Below are 23,486 nucleotides of genomic sequence, written 5' to 3' on the forward strand. Positions count from 1 at the left end.
ACAAAAACCAGACGAGACATCGTGAAAAACAAAGAGACTGACAGAAATTGAAATTCAACAGATAACAAATAAAGTGTCCCAAAAGCACCAAAGAATCGAATCATGAAGAGAATAACGTTGAAGTAGTAAATGCTGAGGCAAACAAGCAGAATGATGAAGAAAACTAACCAAAAGATACCAGACCACCCAAATGCTAAGTATACTAAGAAGTAGAGGAAATGTTAGAAAACATCTTCGGAAAGAAGGAAATTGTAAAAGAAACTGATATCAATGAATGACCACGAATACCAAAAATTAAACATGATAGGCGTTCAAAATCAGTATTACAAAAAGCAAACAGAGCAGTCATGAATATCAAGGACCAGCTTGTGCATAAACCGTCCCTTACCAAAATGAATGAATTATTTTATACTGCTGCCTCTGTAGTCACTGACAGCTTGGGCTTGAAAACTTGTAAGAAGGGACATAAGTAAGCAAATCAACGAAAATGGAAGAAAACAAATTGAAAAAGGAATCCAAAAGATATGAGGAGAAATTTTACTTTCTGAAATTAATAAAGGAAACAATGTGAAAGAGAGTAAAAAAAACCCTCATGAGAAAACATAACGTCCAAAACAAGAATGGCGTAAAACTATCATTGAAAAGCTTAAATAGATGCAAGCAAAATCATAGAGAATCATCCATCCCATCCATTATCCAACCTGCTATATCCGAACACAGGGTCACGGGGGTCTGCTGGAGCCAATCCCAACCAATACAGGGCGCAAGGCCATAGAGAATTAGAATCTAATTATTAGATGATATGAAAAGAGACAAACATTCTTCGAACAGAACAAAACATACAAAGTAAAGTCCAAGAAGTTCTACTGAGAATTAGGAAAGAAAAACCCAAGAAAGAATATTGCTGGTCCAACACCTGGGAAAAGGAAAAACATCATAACAATAATGCTGAGTGGATAAAGCAAAGAGAAAATGAAAGCCAACAAATACCTGAACAAGAATGGCTGGAAATAACCACAGAACCACAGAAGAGACAACAGCAAAGATCCAAAAATCAAACAACTGGAAGGCCCCGGGGAATGATGACATAACAAGCTTCTTGCTAAAACACCTGGTAGCACTACATGAAGACCTGACCTATGCATACAACAAGATCAAAGAAAACCCTGAGGAATGCCCAAGCTGGTTAACCAACTGGTACCTTCTCTCCAAAAATAAAGAAGCTTAACCGAACCCAAAAACTACCGGCCAATCACGTGCCTCCTTACGTTGTATGAAATGTTAACATCAGTATTAACAGCTTGATCCTACAAGCACCGTTGGATAACAATTTGCTACAAGTAGAACAAAAAGGCTGCAGGAAAGGGAGCTATGGCTATAAAAATCAATTTCTGATAAACAAAGCCATAATGGAGGAGATCAAGACTGGAAAAAAGAACCTTACAACAACCTGGGTTGGCTGAAAGAAAGCTTTCATTTCTATCCCACCACAGCTGGATAATAAAGTGCCTAGAAATGTACAACTTGTCACCGATGGTGATAGCCTTTATCAGAACCAATATGAAGAAATGGACGACAACCCCCAACTCAGCCATGACAAGGGAACCTTAACATCCATACCCATTAATATCAGAAGTGGAATCTTTCAGGGAGACTCTCTCTCACCTCTTCTCTTTTGTATTACATAGCACTAGGGTGTTGTACCATGTTAGCCATTATGAATGTAGTGAGACGTCAAGCAAAATGACACCTAAAAACAGGTGTCAATTTGCTTGACTTCTCACTACATTACATAGCAAAAAACAAGCCAATTAATAACTATGCTTGTAGAACAAAAATGGAAGCCAAACATCAAGCCCTACAACAACTGGGAAGAAAAACCTTTACATGGGCAGTATCCAAAATGAATAAATGACAAAAACTTGGACTAAGCCCAAACAAACTGCTGAGCTAACAGCAGGCCTAAAGTCAAAAACTGAAGGACTCATCATTGCTGCTCAAGATCAAGGCATCAAGACCAACTATTGCCGAAATAAGATCTTGAAAGGCAGCACCAACCCAATGTGTAGGACATGCAACAAACAAGAAGAGACAATAGCCCATGTTGTCTGTGGCTGCTCAGAATTGACCAAAACAGAATACATAGAAAGACATAACAAATCAGCAGTATACCTGTATTGGGCAATATGCAAACACTATAACATCCAAGTCAAAGGCAAGTGTTACAAACAAGAGCTATCAATGGTAACGGAAAATGATGAGGCAACTATATTATGGGATATGCCAAAACAAACTGATAAAGAAATCAACACTAACATACCCGATATAGTAGTGAAGGACAAGAAGGAAAGATCTTGTCTGTTCATCAACATGTCTCTCCCCACTGAAAGGAACACCTCCCTAAAAATGACAGAAAAACTCTCCAAATATAAAGATCTAGAAACTGAGAAAATGTGTGGTATGAAAACTTCAATACAAGAGGTCAAAAAGGTTGTCCTCCTTGGCACTGCTCATATACTGAGGAGGAACCTTATGGTAGCCCTAAGCTTCATGAGTGAATAGATCGGGACTTTAAGGAAAGATAATAATAATAATAATAATAATAATAATAATAATAATAATAATAATAATAATAATAATAATAATAAAAGACTCCTAACACAAACCAAATGAACCTCTGGCTGGATCTCCTGCTTTGGTCTTCAGATAAAGGAAGGCAGAAGACCCAACAGCTGTGACACCATGGTGGCCCCGCCTCCTATGGCTTCACCTACAGAGCACATGGAATGAAGGGACATTGAAAAAGACACAATTACAACAATAACAGAAAATACATTATAATATGAAAATAATAGTTATTAAAAATATTAATAAACCACATGAATATACATAACAGCAGTGCTACAAAATGCTACTCTAGATCTGTTGACTGAGGAATTGCGTAAAGCAGGTGTTGTGATGATTAGCATGTTGTCTTCTGAACTAAGTAATTTGGGTTTGATTGCTGCCCATTACATTTAAAATTTTTCTTTAATCAAGGTTTACCCCTCACCATTTCTGTGATGGCCCTAAGGTTCCTCAGGTGGGGTCATATTGTCACTGGAGTTATTCATTGCATTTCATTTCTGTTCTTATGCACAACAGATTTTTTTTTTAAACTCCTTTGACCATGTATACTGGAAGTGACCGAAGTAATGCTTCTGTGTTTAGCAGACATTCCCTTTAGGCCTCCTTATATCAGGAATTTTATGGCAGCCACTGTTGTGCATAAAGTTTTTTTTTAATCTACATCCTCAAGCAATCTAATTAGAAAGTGGAATTGTTAGTACATTCAAAACTCACAGCAGATATTATCAGAAAGACAGGCCTGCCAGTCATTGTGACTCTGGCAGAATGGTGCATGGCATCTTCATGTTACCAGATATTTGACGGCAGTGTCAAATTATGTTTATGTCACTTAGATTTTTTCCTAGTAAGCTGTGCTTTCTGTGTCTCTTGCCCCCTTTTCTCTAGCACTGCTATTTCCCAAGGCATCACTTTGGGAGAATGGCAGAAATAATGTGATTTTTTTTTGCCTTTTCAGTCCTGTATTTCTTAAAAGAAGGAAGAAACAGAAACAGACAGTGACTTTTAAAAGTATTTTAAATGATAAAAAGTCACATCCTGAATGCCTCATCCTTCAAGCTTTCATGCTAAATGGATTCATACAGTCAACAGAAATAAAGTCTTCTTACCTATCTTGTTACTGTTCACCTCTTACATATGTGAAGGGACATGAGCTGCCATTATGACATTATAACTTTGTTACCTCTGCTTGCTCTCTATCTCTTACTACCATGCTTGCACTTGAAGTGTATTTTTTTTGTAACACTTTAGTTTAGGTATTGCAAAAAAGCATGTATTACAAGCCCTCAACATACACTTTTTTGGATCTTCGTAACTCTTACAAAGCATCAGTAAAGTGTTTCTTCATCTCTGCAATGTGACCAACTGACACAATGTCACTTTGGAGTGGTCTGAGGTGGCCTGATAGAGACATATTTCTTTTGATATTACACCTTTTTACTATAAGACCTGGGAATCCTGCATATTAACACGTAGTTTTAGCTGCATGTCAATACTCCACTCTGCATAGCGGTGAATAACATGACAACTTATAAGTGTCACGAAGATCTCAAGAACCATTTGTTAACATCTTCTTAAAAGAGTACTATATGCATTTTTGCAGTACCTAAACTAAAGTGTTACCCTTTTCTCTTTAAATTATAAATTATTTGAACAAATTGAAACCTGCTCAGTCTAATACTGGGTCTTGGGAGATAAAGATTATCACAGCAGCACTGGGTGCAAGCCAGGAAACAGGCCAGGATATAGCACCAGTACATCAGGGCTCATCCATTCACACGTCAGGACCTCTTTCTTTGGAATTTGCTTGGCTATCTCATTTTCTCTGATTAACACTTTTTTTCTGATAATTTATGCTTTCACTTTACGTACTTTCAAATGGTGAAGCAACAGAATTTTTGAGGGCATAATTAGCATTAGTATTTTCAAGTAGAAGTAATATTTTTTTCTTAGGCAATAAGCTGTGGAGGACCGTCTTTTAACATTAGGCCAGTGATACATGGAACAGTTCTTGGCACATCTCTTTCCTAAAGAGAAAAGCAAAACGCAAAGTCACTGACCAAAGAACATTCTCTTGAGAATATATTTTAGTCTACAGTTTACTTGTTTAATGTTCACAGGTTTCTAAAATTGTCAAAATTTGAGATAGCCTTTATAGATTGGCCATCTAGATCTGTGAAGAGGGTGACTTTTGTTCTGTTTTATGTGTTGTATTTAGCTTATTTTTTGACACCCATTGTATGCCTAATCTTCCTGGATGGGGTCTCTCTCTCTGAATTGCCTTTCCCAAAATTTGTTCCATTTTTTTTTACCAGTAAGGTTTTTTTTGCAGCTTTTTCCTGTCTTCTTAGGGAGTCAAGGGTTGGCTGCTGTCAAAAAAACAGACCCAATTTTTGACACACATTTTACACCCAACCTGCCTGGAAGGGGGTCTCTCTCTCTCTCTCTCTCTCTCTCTCTCTCTCTCTCTCTCTCTCTCTCTCTCTCTCTCTCTCTCTGTCTCTCTCTGTCTTTCTCCAAATTGCCTTTCCCAAGATTTCTTCCTTTTTTCCCAACAACATTTTTATTGAGTTTTTTCTTGTCTTTTTAGGGAGTCAAGGGTGGGTAGCTGTCAAAGAACAGTTCCGGTTAAAGCACAATGAGGCATTCTTTGTGTGATTTTAGGCTATACAAGAAATACATTGTTCTTGATGTGATTGTTATTAATCATTTCAAGGACTTCATAAGCAAAGAGCACATATTTCCAAAGAACTCATAACTCTTTAGATTTGTAAGAAAGAACTGAGTTATGTTTTCAGCATTTCTGTTACTACCACTTTTGAGACCTGAAAGAGAGAATTCATTGAAAATGTGTGTTACATTTTTAGAGATTCACCAAAATAAATGAAAGTGTGCTCACTTGGCTGTGCCATTGTGAGCAACCTTTAGGATTTTGTTCACCTTTTACATGCAAGTGTTGTTTTTGTTTTCCACTCTTTGGCCTTTCCACATTCTGGTAGAGAAGGAATATCTCAAAGTTGTAACTGTCAGTCGATGACCACAGTTAATGGTGCTGATCCCTGTCTCTGCTGTGTAATGAGAACACATGTGAATACGAAGAACAAAACACAAAACTCTGCTTTACTAAACAAAGTGCTCAATTATATATTGGCAAGAGAAGGCAACAATAAAAAAGTACACAAAGAGTGAGAAAGTGCATTTATTACAAATGTATTTTACGATTTTTAGCGTTCAGTAATATTTAATCACATAAAAAATAGTCTGCTTAAGCCCTTTAAGCCTCAATATCTGCGTATTGTTCTCTGTACAGAGCAGTCAAGATTTATTTTATCAGTTTTCATCGCTGCCAAACACAACTACATTTAAAAGCTCGTTAGAAATCTGGCCTCTGTCTGGCAGGCCCTTTGAAGTAAGTCTTGCAAAATCTTTGATATTAGCTTGTGACTTTGTGAAAATTACCACTTAGAGCAGTGCATGTTGCTACAGTAGCCCGTTTTAGTCTGGCCTGTTAAGCATCTGCATTTAGAAAGTTTATGGGTGTTTAAATAACACAGCTCTTTAGTTATAATTCTGTTTACACCTCTGGAGCGAAATATGGGGCTTCTGTTTGGTGTTACCCCAAAATCAGAATGTGACTGACATGTTGTAATTTGTTTTAGAACAGTCTTACGTATATAAAATAATCACCCAAATAAACTATTGTGCCTTTTCTGAAAATGAGTCAAAAGTGCACTGTTATTGTTATTGGAAAGGATTAGTGAGCTGAATAAAAATAAAGTTCTATCTATATTATATAGTGCCTTTCACATCTATCTATCTATCTATCTATCTATCTATCTATCTATCTATCTATCTATCTATCTATCTATCTATTCTATAGTGCCTTTCACATCTATCTATCTATCTATCTATCTATCTATCTATCTATCTATCTATCTATCTATCTATCTATCTATCTATCTATCTATCTATCTATCTATCTATCTATCTATCTATCTATCTATTATATAGTGCCTTTCACATCTATCTATCTATCTATCTATCTATCTATCTATCTATCTATCTATCTATTATATAGTGCCTTTCACATCTATCTATCTATCTATCTATCTATCTATCTATCTATCTATCTATCTATCTATCTATCTATCTATCTATCTATCTATCTATCTATCTATCTGTTCTGGCATCATTTGTATGTTTTCTTTTTATTGGATACAAGTATGACAGAGAAGTATTATTCACTGAATTAAATTTGTAATTCTCAGAGGAATGAAGAAACAGCTGCGTTTTCATTTTGAAGTGGAAGGTCACTAGTAAGTCTCTCATATTCTGTTTGTTTAAACAGCCTAACATTACCCTTGTGTGACACATTTCAATTTCTTCTTTTTGTCTCTCCAAACATTTTCTAGTTCAAACTGGTTTGTGACCACTTGTTACTGATCTCTTTTGGATGATTTAGGGTTGACAGCTGTGAAATGGAAGTTTTATTTTAGTAGTCCTTTTTTTCATTTTCTGGCTACTCGCCTCCTTCTTCTTTAATTTGGCCGTGTGTCTTATTTTGCAGTTGCTGTTGGCATGACTTTCCTGAATTTTTCTGTGAATTTTCGAGGGCAGTGGACAGTGTCATAAAATTTGCATTTTAACTGAAAAACTGGAAAATGTAAAGCTATGTTGCACTAAATTTTTGGGACAGCTTAGCTATTAGCTAAACAAACGGGCTTGATGAACTGAATGGTCCCCTCTCGTTTGTCAAAGTTCTTATGCTCTCCTTATGTAAATGCCAAGATTGTTTTTTTGAAGTTGTAATAATGAGGAATTTTATTCAGGTCATAGCTTACATGTACAGATTATTAAACTAAAAAATTATTTCATGGCAAGTGAAGAGTAAAAGGTTGATAGTAAAATGAATAAATCAGAATTTCTCAAGAAAGGTTGTTTTTATTTGTAAAACATCTTACCTTGCACAGTGAACCTGAACTTAATTTTACTTCAGTCTGTTTTCTTTTTGTAATTTTGTCTTTATGAATAAAATTTCACTTTTTAAAAATTGTAAACATTGACAGACAATGACGTCATACAGTATGGATTCTTAAACTTGTTTAGTTTATTTCATGATTCGCAGGCCCCATAATCTATTCTTATAACAGGAAGTGGATAGAATGACCGTACACCCACCCATCTATCTAGTGTCAAACCCAATAATCCAGTTCGTTGTCACGGTGGGCCAGAGTGTATTCTGATACTGGATGAAACCAACCCTGCATGGGACACCGGTCCATTTCAGGTGTCATTCATCTGCTCTCCCAGACGCTCTCCTGCTGGGCCGATTCAGAGACATCAATTAATCTAACCTGCGCAATTTTGTGATGGCAGGAGGGGGAAGATGTGGAACGAAGTAAGCCAGACAAAAATCAGCAGACTACACGGTCAATGTGAGAGGGCCTCCGAGCAGAACCACTGCTTTTCCAAATTGAAATGAAGCAGTTGATATGGCTTGGGCATAGAGTTAGAGTGCCCCCTGGCAGTGTCCATGGAATATGTACCAACAGGAGAAAACCAAGTGGATCAGCCAGGACACTCTGGACGGATTATACCTCTGGGGACATCTGGGAATTCCCCAGTAGAAACTGGAAAAAGTTGCTGAGGACACAGTGGACTGGTTATTCCATCTTAGTGCCTTGCCACTGCAACCGTTACTAGGAAAAGCGGAATGGAAATGATGATGGTAACGAAGGATTTCCTTAGTAAAGTGATTTAGTCAGATATGTTCATACCCTCTGTTTGGTTCAAGCATTTGAAAGAAATCAGTGCACACCGATTTTGTTTCTTGGAAGTTATTCTAAGAGTAATTCTGATTTTAGGACTTTATATAAAGGTGACTTTTCATTGTTTTGTTTCTTTTTTTTAGTTTCAATAATCTATTTTATGATGTTTTATATAGAGATTTATTCCTATTATTTATTTTTTTAATTTGCTAAATAATATCACCAAGTTTGTGAACTACATGAATTAAACTGCAGATTTATAGTACATTCAAATATGTATTTGTATGAATGAATATACTCTAGAACAGGGGTCTCCAACTCTACTCTGGCTGCAAGTTTTCATTCTAACTCTTTTCTTAATTAGTGACCAGGTTTTGCTGCTAATTAACTATTTCCCTTTATTTTAATTGACTTTTCTTGAGATTCTGACCGCTGAATTGATTCTTTTTCTTTAAACGGCACCTAAACATAAATTTGATGTGAAGTGAGCCAACAGATGACCAACTGAGTTGGGGCCTCAAACTCCAACCAACTTCATTTCATGCAGTTTCTTCATTTGAAGCCAATTCTCGTTGCTAATTAAAGCCATTATTTAATTCCATGGCGCTCATTCTGCCATGGCAGACATTTCCAAAACTGTAGATTTTCTTTTTTAAGAGAGCTGGCTGTCAAAAAGTTTTGTGGACTGGAGCAGATCAACATTACTGAGGCCTTCACCTTTCTTTGTTTTCAGTTATTGTGTGATGGATGCAGGTTATCGTTTAAGTGTTGGCACATTTTGTGTCTTAATATTGTTCGGTTGCCAATTAAGGAAAAAATAAATAATTAAGGGGCCTGAGTCTTAAGATGTGCATCAATTAAAATTAAAGCAAAAGAGTTAATTAGCAGCAAAATTGGGTCACTAATTAAGAAAAGGGTTGGAAAATGAAAACCTGCAGCTGGAGTTGGAGACCCCTGCTCTTGAAAACCCAAAATCACTGGTCATAAGACAATCCAGCAAACTTGCAAATATTATGTTCTATAAATTTCCTGCAGAAGTTAATACTGATATTTTGTAAACTCCAAATGCAGTGAGCAATTGTTAATTTAGTGCGTTTTTTTTCCTTCAAAGAGTAAAAGTGGCCTGTACTTTTTGCTGGAGAGGCTTTATTTCCCTGCTAGTCTAAAATTGGATTAATCTGGATAAGTAAACAGATGGAGGAATGGATGGAAAATCTAGAAGGATGGATAGATGGAGGAGTAAATAATTTAGTGTATAAAATAAGGTCACTGTGTACTGTTGCAATGAAGCAAATCATTTTAAAAGACATGTGGGGATTAGGATATCAGATGAAATTTGTTACTAGTTTTTTTCAGTTGCATAAAGATAACATTTTCAATTGGTTTTTTAACCAATTTGGAATAATCTTACAATATAATGGTGTGATATGTACCTTAAAAATGTACAGTTTTTGTGGATAAATACAATTTAGATAGATAGATAGATAGATAGATAGATGGATAGATAGATAGATACTTTATTAATCCCAAGGGGAAATTCACAATTTTGTATGCTTAAGTACATTTAGAATCTTCCAAAGAGTTACGAGTCTTATAATATTCCATCCATCCATTATCCAACCCGCTATATCCTAACTACAGGGTCACGGGGGTCTGCTGGAGCCAATCCCAGCCAACACAGGGCTCAAGGCAGGAACCGATCCCGGGCAGTGTGCTAGCCCACCGCAGTCTTATAATATTTCTTAATTTAAGTTTATAAGTTATATCAGTACAAATATTTTTATAAATATATTTTGGATATACCTTACAAAAATGTGTTTTCATCCCAACATTAACGTCACATTTTATTTTATTTCTCTGTTATCTTTGAATTTGTGCATACCTGGTATAGTTTACATAGGCAGTATTGCATTATACATTCTGCTTGTTGTGTATGACTTCCAGCCATGTATTTTTATGATTGGGGATGAAGGTTTTTACAAGTGTTTATAGACATTACTCAATGTGTAATATTCAAATACTATTTATACTTAATTTGATAGCTTGCAGTTATTTTTTTTTTTGTTAGGCCCATATTTTTCCCCTTTGTAAAGTATTATATTTCTCATCTGTATAGGACTAACCTCATACAAATGTTAAAGGACTCTTACCTCAACCTTCTTCAAAGTAAACTAACAAGACATAAAGGGGTATCTACTGTGTGGCCTTCACGAGAGCATGTGTTTAAAATAAATACTGAAATAAGCTAATCACCTCTCCACACAGTAAAATTATAAACAAAACAAAAGATCATTTCACTGGAGGGTGAAAAAAGCATGAAAAAATGATATATTTTGGACAATGAAAAAGAGAAAAAAAATGTAATAGAGTTTTGGTAGACAGAAGAGCAAAACAAAACAAACAGGATCGTGCTTGCCTTTAGCATTACGGCTGAATGTTAGCTACGGCTCAGAGTTTAGATAAGCTGGTTCGTGTCAGTGCAGTCTGCGTGGTGGCAGGTTTCACATCAGGCTTCTCTGTCAGTATTTGCAGGACCCGGGGTCCGGGGAGAGAGAGTCCGAGAGACAGAGAGAGAGAGAGAGCGAGAGAGAGGGGAGTATTATCACACACACTCGAAATAACCCAGAAAGCAGACGTCCCCATATTAGGTAATGAATCTCCAGCTGGAAAGCAAGTGAACAAGAAATTTATTGACAAGTCAATGTGACTGTTTGAGTCTGAAGAAAGAAACAGAACTTTTAAATCCCTGCTGTATATGCAGAGACGCACAGACACAATAAGCTCATTTACTGCAATCATTTCAGCTGCTGTATACTTGAAAAGTATATCCTTTAAATGAGAAAAAATAAAACAATGAGAGGAGTCGTACTCACAAAACAAACGCACCTACTGAATATATTATTCCCAGTTTAGGATACTGCAAACAAATGCTCCTACATCTTTAACTTAAGGAACAATGGCACATACTGAACCATGATGGCTTTAAAAAGTTCCTGAAAATGAAATCAGATTAGGAGACTTAATGCCTTTTAAGCTTTGAAACTGTTGGGGACTGTCAGTACAGTATGTGTTAACACCTCTGTCACAATTTATCAAAGAGACATTTAATTTTATTATCTAGAGGTCAGTGAAGTTCAATCCTACTAAATTTAATATCAGTTCTTTTCAAAAAGCTCATCTTTGCAAGTATAGCGCTCTCTCATGTGTACTTTAAAATATATTAATGCTTTATCCCCAGGACATTCCTTGTGAATAGTGGATGCGTTTCTCTTTAAATGTACTAAACTCTCAGTTGAAAAGTACGCATTTAGTTTCATAGGGTTAATTTCCCTTCAGAGCAGAAGCAGTGTGGAGAGGAGAAGCAGGTGTCTAGTTTTATATTTTGAGGATATTCCCAGTTTGATCTTTATGTTGCTGTTACACAATGTAGACACAAGTCATTTCTGACAGATTTTAAGTTGTCGTGTTTTCCTCCACTTTTGGCACTAGCAGTGCAGTTTTTCCGCTTCAAATGAAAATCTTTATTTTAGACTGAAATTATTATGTAATTAAGTGCAGGGTCGTCTACATTACAAGATTACACACTCTTCATAATTATAGAGTTAGATTTTAAGTATTAATAAGGTTAGGGTTAGGGACTTCTTTATTTGTATACAAAAATACCAATGTACAGTATATTAGACCAGGCAGTGCACTTTCAAACAAGAAGGGGAGCATGGAGATTGATAATCGTAACGTTTAAAACACCAACATTTTGCAAATTTTCTTTAGCCACTAACCATGTTTATTCTGTAGATGGCCACTTTTTTGACTTGGAATTTATATAATCAGAGAAGCTATTTTTATGGCATTGCATTAAGGTGACACTTTACCCCTAAGTGAAAAGAAATGCAATGGCTTTATCAGGAATGCCACTGACTTAAAGAGTCCTGTGATATAACATCTGTCTTTCAGACTACTGATACGTCTGCAATAAAGCTGAAAAGATTTCAGCACTCTGAAAGTGGAAAAAGTTTTGGCAGTTTTAGTGAGGTCCTGTTTCAAATTCCAGTTTAGAAATGTTAACTGTTATACATTTCTGCTTTTGTTTCATGTGGTCATTGTCAGTGGTAATGTTGCCTTTTTTTTCTTTAGATAGGCACAGGATCCAGCGATTCTGTAGGGATTCTGTAAAAGGGAAGTCTAGAATGATGTCAACTGGGCAAGTTTAAAATCGACATGAATTTTTATTTATCCATTACTGTACTTAAATAAATATAAAAAACTCTTCCTATTGTAAACCAGCAGTAGTACCTGACATTGCATTAACAAATAAAATATTTCATTTAGTCATGAGGTGAGAAGTAAATAAAAAAAAAAAATCAGTTGTTGTTATTAAAGGCAGGCTTCTTTATCAAAATGAACGAGTACAACATTATTTGAAAGTTATTTCAATGGTTTGTTCAAACAGCAAGTATAAACATTATCCTTTATTTCTCGCATGCAATTATCCATTGGAGAAGTACTGTATGTGTTCCTCCGGTTTATATCTACTGTAATTAAAGGGTGGTCCTGAATTTAACTTGGAATTGCGTCTTTAATTTTTTTTTTTCAGCTGCTTTTCCATTTGTCATCATTGTTTCAATATCAATATTACAAGAGTTTGTTGTTTTTATTATTAAGCTTGTCAAAATAGTGGAGCATTTGTGTTTTGGAGACATTTAATATCTGCTCAAAACGCCTGTAAGAAAGTGAGCAGCTCATTTATGTTTCTAGCGTAAGTCCAGCTGATTTAAATCTGTTAAAACCGTGACAGTTTAGATTGGTTCTCTTTGCTGATTTTTCTCTTTTATCGACATAATAAATCCACATTGATTTTCATATAATAAAAAGTAATTATGTGAAGGTAACCTAATATGAAATTAATTATTTTTCTGCATTTAAATATATTCTTATTTGGTATTTGTTGTTTTGTTTTATGATACAAATGTACTGTTTTTGATATAAGGACTAATAGGTAAATCTCCATCCATGCATCCCTTGTCTAATGCTCCTAAATCGAGCTACAATAACGTGAGAGATCTAGTGTATCCTATAAATCATTACATTACATATCATGCTGCGAATCCAAATTATCCAGGTTGACTAATCTAAGGTTCTGTTTTGTTAAAGAGGCGGCTTCACTTCATAATCATCCCGACTCTTAATGCTTTCTTTACTGATATGGAAGTAGCAAAATTTGCATACTTTTTTACATATGGCTACATGTTGTCTTATTTTTTTGCAGAAAAATGCAAAATATGTTATATATTATTTGTCACCTGAACTTAAGTTTATCTAATTTTAGAACTGGGTGAAGATTGGATGATTGTTAGTTACATCCTGAAAGAGCTCATCCTGGCAGCATTGAGCACAAAGCAGGAAAAACCCCGAAATGGAGAATCTAGGTAATTATGTCAAGATACAAACAAGCTGTAACCATAAGATGTCATATACTCATTATCTGTCATTATTAATTATAGCAAATATAGCTTAGGTGCTTTTAAAAACATATTACGTCTGGTAGTTGTACTGATATTTATCTTCAGCTAGACAGATGTGAACTCATCCTGTCTAACTAAACAACCTTTGAAAAGCATTATATCTTCTTATCACTAACGATTCTTCATTGGCATCATCTAGAGAACTTTGGCTATCTTTGGTTATGCCATTTTGCTCCTGGTTCATATTACATTGCCCAGAGTTTTTTTTTCTGAACATAGGAGTACAATTTTAATTTGAAATCTTTAGCAGTCTTTGAATTATCACAGCCACAGAAACACAAAGTATTGTTAATTTACTGTATAAGACACAAGTGGATTATTTGGGTTACTTACTCTGGTGTTATGGGTTTTTTTTCTTGTCTTCTGCATTATTCCTTTTCCCAAAACCAGACCCTGTTGAAGCTTCCTTTGCCATGATTTATAGGTTCAGGCGTTTGCTCACATACTTGTGAATGCCTGAGTATTATTTGTCATTGATTTACTATTATTTATTCTTTTTGCCTTTGTATATAGCAAACATTTGTAGATACTATACTATTCAACATATACAGTATACTAGAAAGAAAGCTAATTAATTACATGTCTGTAAGTTACTTAGAAGATTCCTTAAAAATAGAATTAAGCTTCCATCAAACCTGGCATAATCATTTTTACTATCCTTCTATTTAAATGAAAGGAAAAGCAGCACACACCTTAAAGCCCTTCTAAGTACGAGGATCCCTCACTAACAAATAAATGGTCTTATGCTTGTTTACCCCAAAATCAATTTATTCTTCCTGTCTTTTTCAGATATGGTATTTTCTTGGCCTACTTGCTACAACCAGTGAGTGACTTTTTGGAAAGTAGCTTCCTAACCCTGTAGGATTGGCCTCTTATATGTCCTAGGTCTGGGTTACCTTAACTCTTTGAGGGCTGAATATTTTTTCCAAAAAAACTCAAGTTTTTTATGAAAAGCACACAATGCACTGGTTTCACACATAAATCGACTGCTATTGGCACCTGTTTGGCATCCCTGGCAGCAGTGGATGTGCAGTTGCAGCTCAATGGCCAGCAGGAATGCATGGCAGGCCGGCTACCTCTTTGTCTTCACACATCAGGTGGGCGGCGGTGGCAAACGCAGTGTGATGCAATATGGTTTGTACCTCTTGTCATCATAAGTGGTGGTCCTCCTAGGCAAACGCTGCTCTAGGCGTATCAGCTACACGAACCTGTTCAGCACCACCATCAGCCACTTTCGTTTTCGATTTCCATCTCCAGATTACTTGCATCAAACTCAGAGTCCGATAAGTCAGAGTCCGATTCAGCGATAATATTTTGCTTTGCACATTTGCTTTAGTCTCACCAGATGTCAATACCATTTTAGAAGCTGTTTGCTATTCACTACTCATGCATGCCCAGGGAATCGAGGTCAAATCAACAAAGCTATGCAACTTTCCTTCAACCAAAGAGAGTCGAACTAAAACATAAAGGCGAGTTTTGTCCCAGTTTACAGCCCATTATTGTCTTAAACCCCTGAATTTCAACAAAAGTCAACATCAGCCCTGAACGAGTTAAATGGAGTCATTGAACATAAGAAGTTTGACTAACGAGAGGAGACCATTCAGCCCATCAATCCCATTTCTTTAGCTAATAGCTAAGATGGCCCAATATCTCATCCAGGTTCTTCTTAAAGGTGGTCCAGGTTTCTCAGTCTCTGTAGTTTCTCCCACACTCCCATAACTCTTTGTGTAAAGAAGTACTTCCTAGCTTCAGTCCTAAATGCACTTCCTGTTAATTTTTATGGCTGTCCTCGAGTATGTGATTCATTCTCAAGCTGAAAAGAATGTTGCTGGATCTACTCTTTCAATGTCTTTGAGGATTTCAAATGCCTGGATTTAGGTCCCCATGCAGTCTCCTCTGTTTGAGACTAAATTTCAGATCTTTTAAAGATGATACACATGAGACATCTGAGCACTTCAAGAGAGGTAGGTAGAAACTACCCCAGTGCAGAATGCAGAACTGATTCAGTCTATAGCTATCTCTCACTATGTACATACATTGTGACCTTCTGGTCATTTTACTTACACTATGGCTGATCAGTAATATATAATACTGTAAATAACAAATATATAATGTTCTTAGTAATCTGTTAACTTCCAAAATATTTGTTTTAGGTTTGGTCCTACTGCTTGGACAATTCATATTTTGGAGAACTGCACTGCTTACAGTAATAAACTGTGTCAGTAACATATTTAAAAAGTATCAAGAATATAATTTCAGACTATTTCGACATCTGATTTACAGACTTATGTCTGAATTAAGGGCTAAGTTTGGATGAAATTGAAGTTGATATCTGAACATATTGATAAAGCTAGTAGCCTATGGAAGACCGAGCTGGATGCCTTGCATCTGTTGCAGTCACTAGACAAGTCATGAACTGTGTGTTGATTTTAAATATGGAGATTTCTGGACTTTTATTTATTGTGGAAGACTTGCAGGCCTTGTGCCATTCAAATTTATGGCATTACTAGGGGGCTCTATCCCCTGTTTGCTTCGCTCGCCAACCCCCATGCAGGCCATACATGCTAGTCATTTCCAAGATCTGCCGCTTGTGACGAATCGTGCTGTGTTTCTTGATAAACATGAATATCATCTCTGTTTTTGATATCTCCGTCTGTGAAATTATCTCTGATAATTCGTCACATGTTGGTTTATTATATATGCGAGTGTGATCTTTCGGATTCATATAGAAATCCAAGAAAACTTCTTTGTCCGTGTTTTTCAGATAAATTTTGTGTAAAGTGTGAAACCTTTGGATGTATGGATTTGTATCCATTATTGGCTGTAGAATTTCTTATACTTGAAATTGTTTAACTCTTTCATTTGTATGTTGCATCGCTTCTCCATGAACATAAATGTAAACCTGACCGATTTGTGGTTTCTTTGAAATTAAACTTATAGTAGCTTTAATTGTTCTGAGACCATAGATTCTTATAGCTTATTATTTATGTTTTGAATGAATGATTGATGCGAGCGAAAACAGATTATTGTAGATTCAGATATTTTGCCTGTAGTGTTTGTGGATTCTGCGGTGGGTTGGCACCCTGCCCTTCGATTGGTTCCTGCCTTGTGCCCTGTGTTGGCTGGGATTGGCTCCAGCAGACCCCCGTGACCCTGTGTTCGGATTCAGCGGGTTGGAAAATGGATGGATGGATGTTTGTGGATTTCACTTTCACCAAATAACAAATGTTTTATTTCTCACCTCTTCATTGGGAAGAAACATTACTTTTCCCTGATGGCAACACGAATTAGACGATCTACAAGATTTAAACTTTAAAGACGAACAATATCTTCATACTTCTGTCATATCACCTAAGTCCATATATTCAATCTCTTTTCTCTGTTCCGTTATTTCACTGAGTAATAATTTCCGTAGTTAGTTTGCGCTAATGCGATCTTTACTATCAGTTTTTTTGAGACTTTCGAATTTTAGTGCTTGCATAATCTCTAACCTGCTCTGCTGTATTGCGGCAACGTTTTTCAACCTCTTTACGACGTTCAACTTTGTCTTCTACTCTTTGTCTTTTCTTCTTCTACAATTTGTCTTTTATTTTCACCCCCGCTTGGACCTGTTAGGTTTTCAATTCATCTCTTGGCACAAAGTCTCGTCTCGCGGGATTTCAAATTATCTCTCTGAAAATGTCTCGTCTCACCTTTCTGAAAAAGTCTTGTCTTGTATCTAGATTTTTTTATATAATAGAGGGACAGGTTAAAATTTTCATTCCATACATTTGTACTGTATGTAGAAATAAGCAATTGTTTTGCATTTTATAGTTTTAATGACAAAGAAATAAGATAATTTGAGATTTTATGTAAGTAGCATCCTATTGAAAATAGATTATGGAAGCTAAAGCAAACCTATTGATTGTGTGTTATTCTGTTTGCTACGGTTTTGCTGATTTTTGGTGCCTTTAATTCTTTAGAGTTAGACAAAATATATATAAATTAATACAAGTGTAATGTTATATAAACAATACAAATCTGATTTATACAGTTAATACATAAGAATGTTTTAACCTTTATAAGTTCATATATTAAAAAAAATAATTATTTGCTGAGAATTGCTGTAGTATATTTCTTCCTTTAGTGTTTGCACCACTGTCATTTTGCCATATGGAGGTGCTGATTATATCATAAAAAGAGGATTTGCCTGTTCAGGTGACAAAGCAAGAGAAAGATACACGGTAAGGTATGAGAGGCAAACTCCCGAGAATATCATTACCAGACGTTTCTATTTGCTTTCTAGTAATCCCATCAGTTGGGTTAATATCTAAACATTTGCTTTCATTTTAGAAGAAACCTTATGCTTATTTTGCTTTAAGGATTTTGTGTGTGTGTGTGTGTGTGAGTGTGTGTGTGTGTGTGTGCGTTCGTTGGTGTGTGTGTGTGTGTGTGTGTTCTTTCTTCAGAAGTTCAGTTTTCCAGGCAAAGTTCCCTGGTGGAAATAAGTATCGCCCTCCCAGCAACAGTTGGTTTCTTTTCGTCTTGGCTGCCATCCATGGCTTGTTTGATGTGGTTTCCAGAAGGCCTGAGCAGAGTCCCTTGCTGCTCTTTCTGTCATCAGTAGACCTGCTGTCTCTTTAGCCTCCATTGACTCCTTTTAACCTTTTTCTACCTTTTACGTGGTTAAACAGCTGTTTGCATATTTAATTATTAGATGTTTATTTCATTCTGTACCAGCTTTGGCTCCTTTTCCTGCATTCAGATATAGTGAGAGTGACTACATAATGAGGCTAGACAGTTAAATCATACAGCAAATGAGGACTGAGTGTAGAAGAAAGCCGCAGAGTTAAACAGACACCTCATACTAATAGATAATTTTCATTCATTACAGACTTCTAATAGAAATCTTTGTCCAAGGAATTTTATAACTTACTGCCACAATAAAGATACCAACTGTGCAAAAATATTATAAGCATTTTAGAATGTAACACAACATTTTCAAATGTCATTAATCCAAGTTGTGGTTCCAGGCAATCCTGGCAGTTAGGTAGGAACCAGCCATGGGAAGGACACAGTTCATGCAGAGCGCACTCGTACACACACACGCACACACACTGGGACAAGTCAGAATTTACAGTCAACCTACCACATGTCTTTGAGGATGTAGGAGGAAATCAAAAGTTTCCAGAGCAATACAGAGAAAAATGTTAACTCCACACATGTTGGATGTACGTGGCAGCTGTGCTAACCTCTGAGCCAACATGCAATACATTTTAGAAAGGTGTTTCAGTACTCTCAATATTTTGTCTTATTATTTTGAATTAATCATTGGGATTTGTAAAATGTTTAGTTTTCCACTTACAATTAGACAGACATCCACTAGATACAGCCATTTCCGACTTACTCTATGTGATATTTCAAAAGCTCTACATGATGTTCAGAGTTTATTTGAATGCTTACAAAATTTAAAAAAAGCAAATTTGTATTGCCCTTAAGCATGGGAGGATGACTGAACATGCATAAGGAGTACATCAGGTGACCTGATTTATATTTTCTTTTAAATAAATTGGAGTTATGAATTTTAATATACTATTATTTATCATGGCACCAGAAAGCAACCAAATGAGAAAACTACTTGGCAATACTGCTGTTATTACATTTGCTTATATTTATTAGTAATATTATCATTAAACATTACTTTTTAATTAAAAGAGATAAATATAAGTTGCAATGTTTAGCCAACTTTACAATATTAACTTGTTTTGTTAGTTTGTAAAATAGCGATACTCTTCTCTTCTGCCCAATTTTTAAACACATTTCTTAATGTACTTAAATTTAGTTGCCCTTAATCACCTTCCAACTGTGTCCCATTGTTTTTGCTGAGAATCCAATTTAGTATTTAAAAGCTGGCGTCTAACCTACTAACTCCCTTCATAGTTTTAAGCATTTCTGTTATTCAGTTACCTATTCTTGATTTGCTTCTGCTACAAGGATTCAGTTCCTTCATTTCTTCACTCAGAGCTTTCCATAACTGTTTGCATTTTTCCAGATGGGGTCCTGCAAATCCATTGTGCATGGTGAGAGATCACCCCATGCTTAATTGCAATGAACACGGCCCACGTTTTTACCCAACATTCTGTTCTTGTTCTTAATCACTTCTGAACACTGTCTAGTTGGAGACAGTGAGGAATCTACAAGTACTTGACTCCAAGAATTCTAGTGGATTAAAAGTCCTTCTTCTAAGGTGCTCTTTTTTATGCCTTTTTGTTTTGTCACTGTAAAGCACTTTGTGTGTATCACTTGAAAAGTGCTGTATAAATAAATAAATGAAAATAAAAGAAGTGAAAATAAAAACATTATCACTAAATCTATTTTGACTGATTTATAATACCGTATATACTCGAGTATAAGCCGACCCGAATATAAGCCGAGGTACCTAATTTTACCTAGAAAAACTGGAAAATCTTATTGACTCGAGTATAAGCCTAGGGTGGGAAATGCAACAGCTACTGGTAAGTTTCCATAATCAAAATAAATACCAATAAAATTACCGTACATTGCGTACAGAATTCATCGGCATGCATAAACCGAAAGGGAAACTGGCTTGTTCGTATACCGAGTGTGTGGTCATGAACAGATGCAAAAGTTTGGCAAACTTTTTGGTCATGACCTGATTTGTACGTGTTCAGAGACGTTCATCTCTGAACACGTACTGTACACTCCAGCTTTCTGTCGGGTTAGCGGGGATCAGCGGGACCTGACTTGAGTATAAGCCTTGGGTGACGTTTTCAGCACATTTTGGGTGCTGAAAAACTCGGCTTATATTCCAGTATATATGGTACATCAATGACATGTATTGACATATCATTTTTTATTATTATTCTATATTTAGCTGGTGCTTTTGCCCAAGTTGAATTACAAGACAGGGATACTTCACCCCATCCATCCATCCATCCATCCAGTTTCTGCCACTTATCCAAGTCAAGGTCATGAGGTCAGCAGTCTAAGCAAAGATGCCCAGGCATCCATTTTCCCCTTTCACTTTCTTCAACTCTTCCAGGGTTATACCGAAGCATTCCCAGGCCAGTTGAGAGATATAATCTATTCAGCGAGTCCTGGGTCTGCCTCGAGGTTTCCTCCAGGTTATACAGGCCTGAAACACCTCGCCAGGGAGACATTCAAGAGGCATCCTGACAAGATGCCCAAACCCTCTCTACTGGCTCCTTTTGATATAGAGGAGCAGCAGTTCTACTTTGAGGTCTTTCTAAATGACTGCACTTCTCACCCTATCTCTAAAGCTGATCCCAGACACCCTGTGAAGGAAACTCATTTCTGCTGCTTGCACCTGCGTTCTTGTTCTTTCTGCCACTTACCACAGTTCGTGACCAGTTTGTGAGGGTAGGAATGTAGATCGACCACTAAATTAAGAACTTTGTCTTTGCCTCAGCTCCCTCTTCGCCACAACTGACCAGTACTACATCCACATGACTGCAGACACTGTTTTGATCTGACTGTCAATCTCCATTTCCTTGTCCCCTGACTATTGAACAAGATTGTGTCATACTTAAACGAATTCTCTTGAGGCAGTAAGCTATGCTCAACCCAGAGAAGGCACTCCATCGTTTTCTGGCTGAGAACCATGTCGTTGGATTTGGAGATGCTGATCCTCATTATGGCTGCTTCACACTCAGCTGGAAGTCATCCCAATGCATGTCTAAGGTCACAGCCTGATGAAGAACCACATCATTCTCAACAAGATGACTTTGAGGACACAAAACTCAACACCTTTCCCTCCTTGGCAGCAGCTAGAAATTCTGTCCGTAAAAATTGTGAACAGAAATGGTGATAGAGGGCATCTCTGACAGATTTCCACACCCAGCGGGAAAAAGTCTGACTTTCTGCTGGTAATGTGAACCAAGCCTTCACTATGACTATGCATTTGCTGAAAAGCCCATAACAACTGGCTCAGTACCCAATTTTCCCTAAGCACCCTCCAACTTTAGACCACCAGAGACTTTTCCATGTGTACAAAGCACATGTAGACTTGTTGGCCACACTCCCATGAACCCTCCAGAATCGTTGTGAGGGTAAAATGCTGGTCCAGTGTTCCATATCTGGGATGAAATCTGCACTGTTCCTTCTGAATCTGAGGCTCAGGCAACAGCCAAATCATCCTTTCAAGATCCCTGGTATATAGTAGGCCTTTACAGGGAGGCTGAAGAGTGTGATGCACTTAAAGTTGGGACACCTCCTCTGGTCCCCTTTCTTATAGATGTTCACCACCACCCCAGTTTGCCAATCTAGTGGCACTGTCCCTAACCTCCATGCAATATTAAAAAGGTATGTCAACCAATACAGTGTTATATAATACTAGTCAACAGCAGAAAGCTGTAATCTCAGAGAGAGTTGCCAATAAGTTGACAGAGAACTGTGCTTAAAACGATCAAAACTGGAACCCGACACTGACAAATAATGACCTTATAAAACATAACGACACTCAGCCTTCACAACTGACTTTGAGTTATTTCCTTTTTTTTCACCTGAAGTCATATGTAATGAGTTATTTTTCTACTTCTTTTGATCTGGATTCATATGTAACTGCATAATTTTTGTAAATTAAAAATATGGAAATTTAGGCTTTCTAATTTTTATTCCTTATCAAACCATGCTACTGCCCTTGCTTTAAAAAATAATTAAAAAAGCATTTGATGTACATAAGAAAACTAAAGATATGCAGAATTACACAAAAAACTCTTTCTTATCACTTGTTAAAATCCTGAAATGCAATACTAGGGGGAGCAGTGGGAGTTAAGAAATCTCACTTTTAGTAGTACCATATAAGGGTTCAGTACTTAACAATTTAAGACCGTAAAAAAATAGTAAGACTTTATAATATTTCAATTTGTAGAGGTGTTACGTTATGAAAAAAGGTGGAAATAACAACCTAGAGATATCATATGACATTTAGTCACACGTGTGTCAAAAATCTGATGTAGTTAAGCATTTGATTTGATATCATTCAAAATTATACAATATGATTACTGTTAGCGATAAGCAAAGTCCAAGCTCTTTATATTACTGAGGGCCCTGACTAGATGGTACAGCATTTTTGAGCGCCTTGACTTAAAGTTGGCTGAGAAAGATGAAATTTATGATGATTCCTTTTGATTTAAAATTCTTCCAGACAGTGCAAAGGACAAAACTGTCAATAGTTGTAAACTTGGTGCAGATAACATGCATGATGCCATTGTTAAATAGAGCCTATGTCAGACTACAGTCCATGAATGTACAACTCAAACTACTTGTGTCCATGAATTAAACAAAATCTAAAGCATTAACTATCGCTGCTTAATGCCAAATAAATAACTTTAGACTGCAGCCCTCTAAAAATAATTGAAGAATAAACCTGAGAGACGTCATTTAGTGAAGTCTGACAATTCTTACACATTACCTTCACATGGGACGCCTGTGTCACGTATCAAGACACAAGTCTTCATGGTGTGAGCAACTAACACGTGGAACAGAAGTCACATTCACAGGTGACAGCTGGACATTGCTGAACTACTGCGGTTAAACATGATGTAGATGG

The 23,486-nt window shown here is 36.4% G+C and overlaps 1 protein-coding gene across 6 annotated transcripts in view; it reads left to right on the plus strand.

Annotated features, from left to right (window-relative positions):
* Nucleotides 1-23,486, plus strand: part of casz1 (castor zinc finger 1) — a 601,697-nt gene that overhangs the window by 318,378 nt on the left and 259,833 nt on the right. For 5 of the 6 annotated variants that reach the window (XM_051931297.1, XM_051931301.1, XM_051931299.1 and 2 more), the window contains one exon: nucleotides 13,720-13,819. In XM_051931297.1, coding sequence (XP_051787257.1) covers nucleotides 13,807-13,819 — 13 coding nt within the window. In that variant the 5' untranslated portion in view covers nucleotides 13,720-13,806. Of the gene's footprint in view, nucleotides 1-13,719; nucleotides 13,820-18,041; nucleotides 18,144-23,486 lie in introns of all 6 variants that reach the window. The other variant, XM_051931302.1, reaches the window with a different exon arrangement.

This window comes from Erpetoichthys calabaricus, chromosome 8, assembly GCF_900747795.2.
Source record: "Erpetoichthys calabaricus chromosome 8, fErpCal1.3, whole genome shotgun sequence".
Lineage (NCBI taxonomy): Eukaryota > Metazoa > Chordata > Cladistia > Polypteriformes > Polypteridae > Erpetoichthys > Erpetoichthys calabaricus.